Raw genomic sequence first — 2,309 nt, forward strand, 5'->3', positions numbered from 1 at the left:
TTTTAGCATCACTGACTAGGCAAAGATAGACGAAATATATGTATGATTCAGTTTAATTCCTTGTTTGGCTCTACTGTATTATGAAAAGATGCAATTCACTTGTACGTCTCTTGTACAATTTTATATCAGCAAACGGGAACATAAAACATGCCCAAATATTGTAAATAAGCCCCCGTTTAGGATTTGTGGGGGTATAAATTACCCTAAATTGCTCGACAGTGCCGCTCTATAGACTGCAATGAAAATTACTGTAAAGTTTTTAAGCAATTTTTTACTTGAATCCATCGAAATTTGATGCAATCCCTATTTTTTTCGTTCATCGTGTGCGCGGTTCAGAGTATACGCAGGTCTTTTTTGTCTTTTAAATCATCAAAAAATGAGGAAAAGAACTTGGTTTACAGAATAATTCAGCATAGAAAATAATGGAATAACGGGGTTGTTGGATCTTTCCATGAATGTCTAAAAATTGTTTCTTTCAGTTTAAAAAAAAAAAAAAAATCTTGTTCTAGTTTTCACTACTTTAGGCTCCTACTATCACTGACGAGCCTAAGAGAGATGAATCAATTTCATAAACTCCATAATTCAGTTAAATTAATTAAGAAGTATATACTAAATTTGTATTGAAGATGCTATCATCCACTCGTGTAGGTCTTTGTTTTTTTTGTTGTTTTTTGTTTGTTTTTGTTTTGTCATTTTATTATTGCAATCCTTAAATCGAGATGTAATCTTTATATGGCAGTGACATGAGCAGGACATTAATTTAATCATATAATTACTTAGTTATAATCTATGGTAGGTTCGTATGATTTCCACAAATGTCATTGCAATACAGTTCAACGCTTAAATGTTTTTTTTTTTCTCCATATAAACCACATTATTGCAAAGATAACGATAAGGGAACTTTAGGAGCAAATTTAAAACAGCACCACATCGATATTGTTCTTGTTTCGAATTAAACCATAAAAAACAATTTTGAAGAAACTGTGTTCATGTACCGAAGAAGTTAGCCTGTAAGTCTCTCTGTAACCGACAATCGATCAAGAATTATCATATGTCATATTATGTACGAACTGTGATTTTATATATCTAAGCTCGCATTAATCCAAAATTAGCGCATCTGACATTTTTCTTTACTCGGTAGATCCCCACTATACTCGGATAGGAAACGATCCCGTCATCTGACGCCTTGATTCGCCTACAAGAAACTTCATCGGTCATGTCTATACCAATTAATCACGTAGCCATAATTCGAGATGGATTCTCCTGATTTTATGCCCGGAAGTGTATTCTGAGTGGTTTTGTGACATTCATATCAGTAACTGTTATCCCCAAGTGTCGTATAATATGACAATAATCACTCGCCATCACTATATCATTGGATATACAATTTATCAAATGTGTTTTCTCTGTTTATATCTTCCAGAATCATCATGTAAATTAACTGAATGGACGACGACTGTTGCCTAGTGGGAAGATATAACTTTGCTTAGACGGCGCAGTAGACTACAGCGCCTGTACAATAATCCACTAAGAGGCCAAGTAAGCATGGTGCAGCTGTTTTATTATGAGACTCGAGGCAAATGTTGCCGCAAGGTATTTAATTATGAGGGTTATCCCACCAAGGTCATGTTGTTTCCGTACGAGGGTTGGGCTCAACCAGCCCTCGTGTCTTACTGGCTTCTCAAAACCTATTGGTGGAGTAGAACGCGCTGCAAGATTGTTGAAGTCTCAGGAGTTAAAAAACGCACTACCAAGGGCAAAATGGCAGACAAAGGTAGCGGTGCCATGACAATTACGGGAAAATTCAAAGACACTGTATGTCCTGATTTTAGGATGACGTTGACGACGAATATAAGCAACGCCGACTTCCAGCTCGGGTACTGCGTCACTGGAACGCTTGAAAGAGGGGACAAGAAAAGGGCAGATCTTCAACTTACACATTTTGCTATGGTAAAGAGGAAAGGTTACTGAAATTATCTCTGTGCGTTTCCATCTTGCGAAAAATCTAACAAAGTTATTTTTCCATTCTCTTCCAAACTGGGCGCAGCATGAAAATGATATACAACTTGTCCCCTAATGAAGATGGACGCCCATTCTCTTGTTCCATTCCAGCGCAATAGCTATACGTCGTCATTCCGTGTTGTGCCAATGCAGTGTGTCCGCGAGCCATAAGTAGTAAATTAACACTTTCTGCATTGCCGGAAGAGTACTTGCAAGTACTTTCCGGAATTAAAAAAAACTCCTCCCGGGGGAGCGTTTTCTGTAGATTATTATGTTTATCTCTTTGTATTTTTAAGTTGTGAGTAATA

The 2,309-nt window shown here is 36.9% G+C and overlaps 1 protein-coding gene across 1 annotated transcript; it reads left to right on the plus strand.

Annotated features, from left to right (window-relative positions):
- Positions 1-1,545: 1,545 nt before the first annotated feature.
- LOC132544552 (uncharacterized) lies at positions 1,546-1,971 on the plus strand. Its single transcript, XM_060208164.1, has one exon. It carries the CDS (start codon positions 1,546-1,548, stop codon positions 1,969-1,971), a length of 426 nt encoding a protein of 141 aa, XP_060064147.1.
- The last annotated feature ends 338 nt before the right edge of the window (positions 1,972-2,309 follow it).

The sequence above is a fragment of the Ylistrum balloti genome, unplaced genomic scaffold (genome assembly GCF_031769215.1).
Source record: "Ylistrum balloti isolate Yb309-2 unplaced genomic scaffold, AGI_CSIRO_Ybal_v1 Utg369802, whole genome shotgun sequence".
In the NCBI taxonomy this organism is placed as follows: domain Eukaryota; kingdom Metazoa; phylum Mollusca; class Bivalvia; order Pectinida; family Pectinidae; genus Ylistrum; species Ylistrum balloti.

Excerpts from the sequence above, each read along its gene's own strand:
- LOC132544552 (XM_060208164.1), top strand. The coding sequence starts at position 1,546 with ATGGTGCAGCTGTTTTATTATGAGACTCGAGGCAAATGTTGCCGCAAG.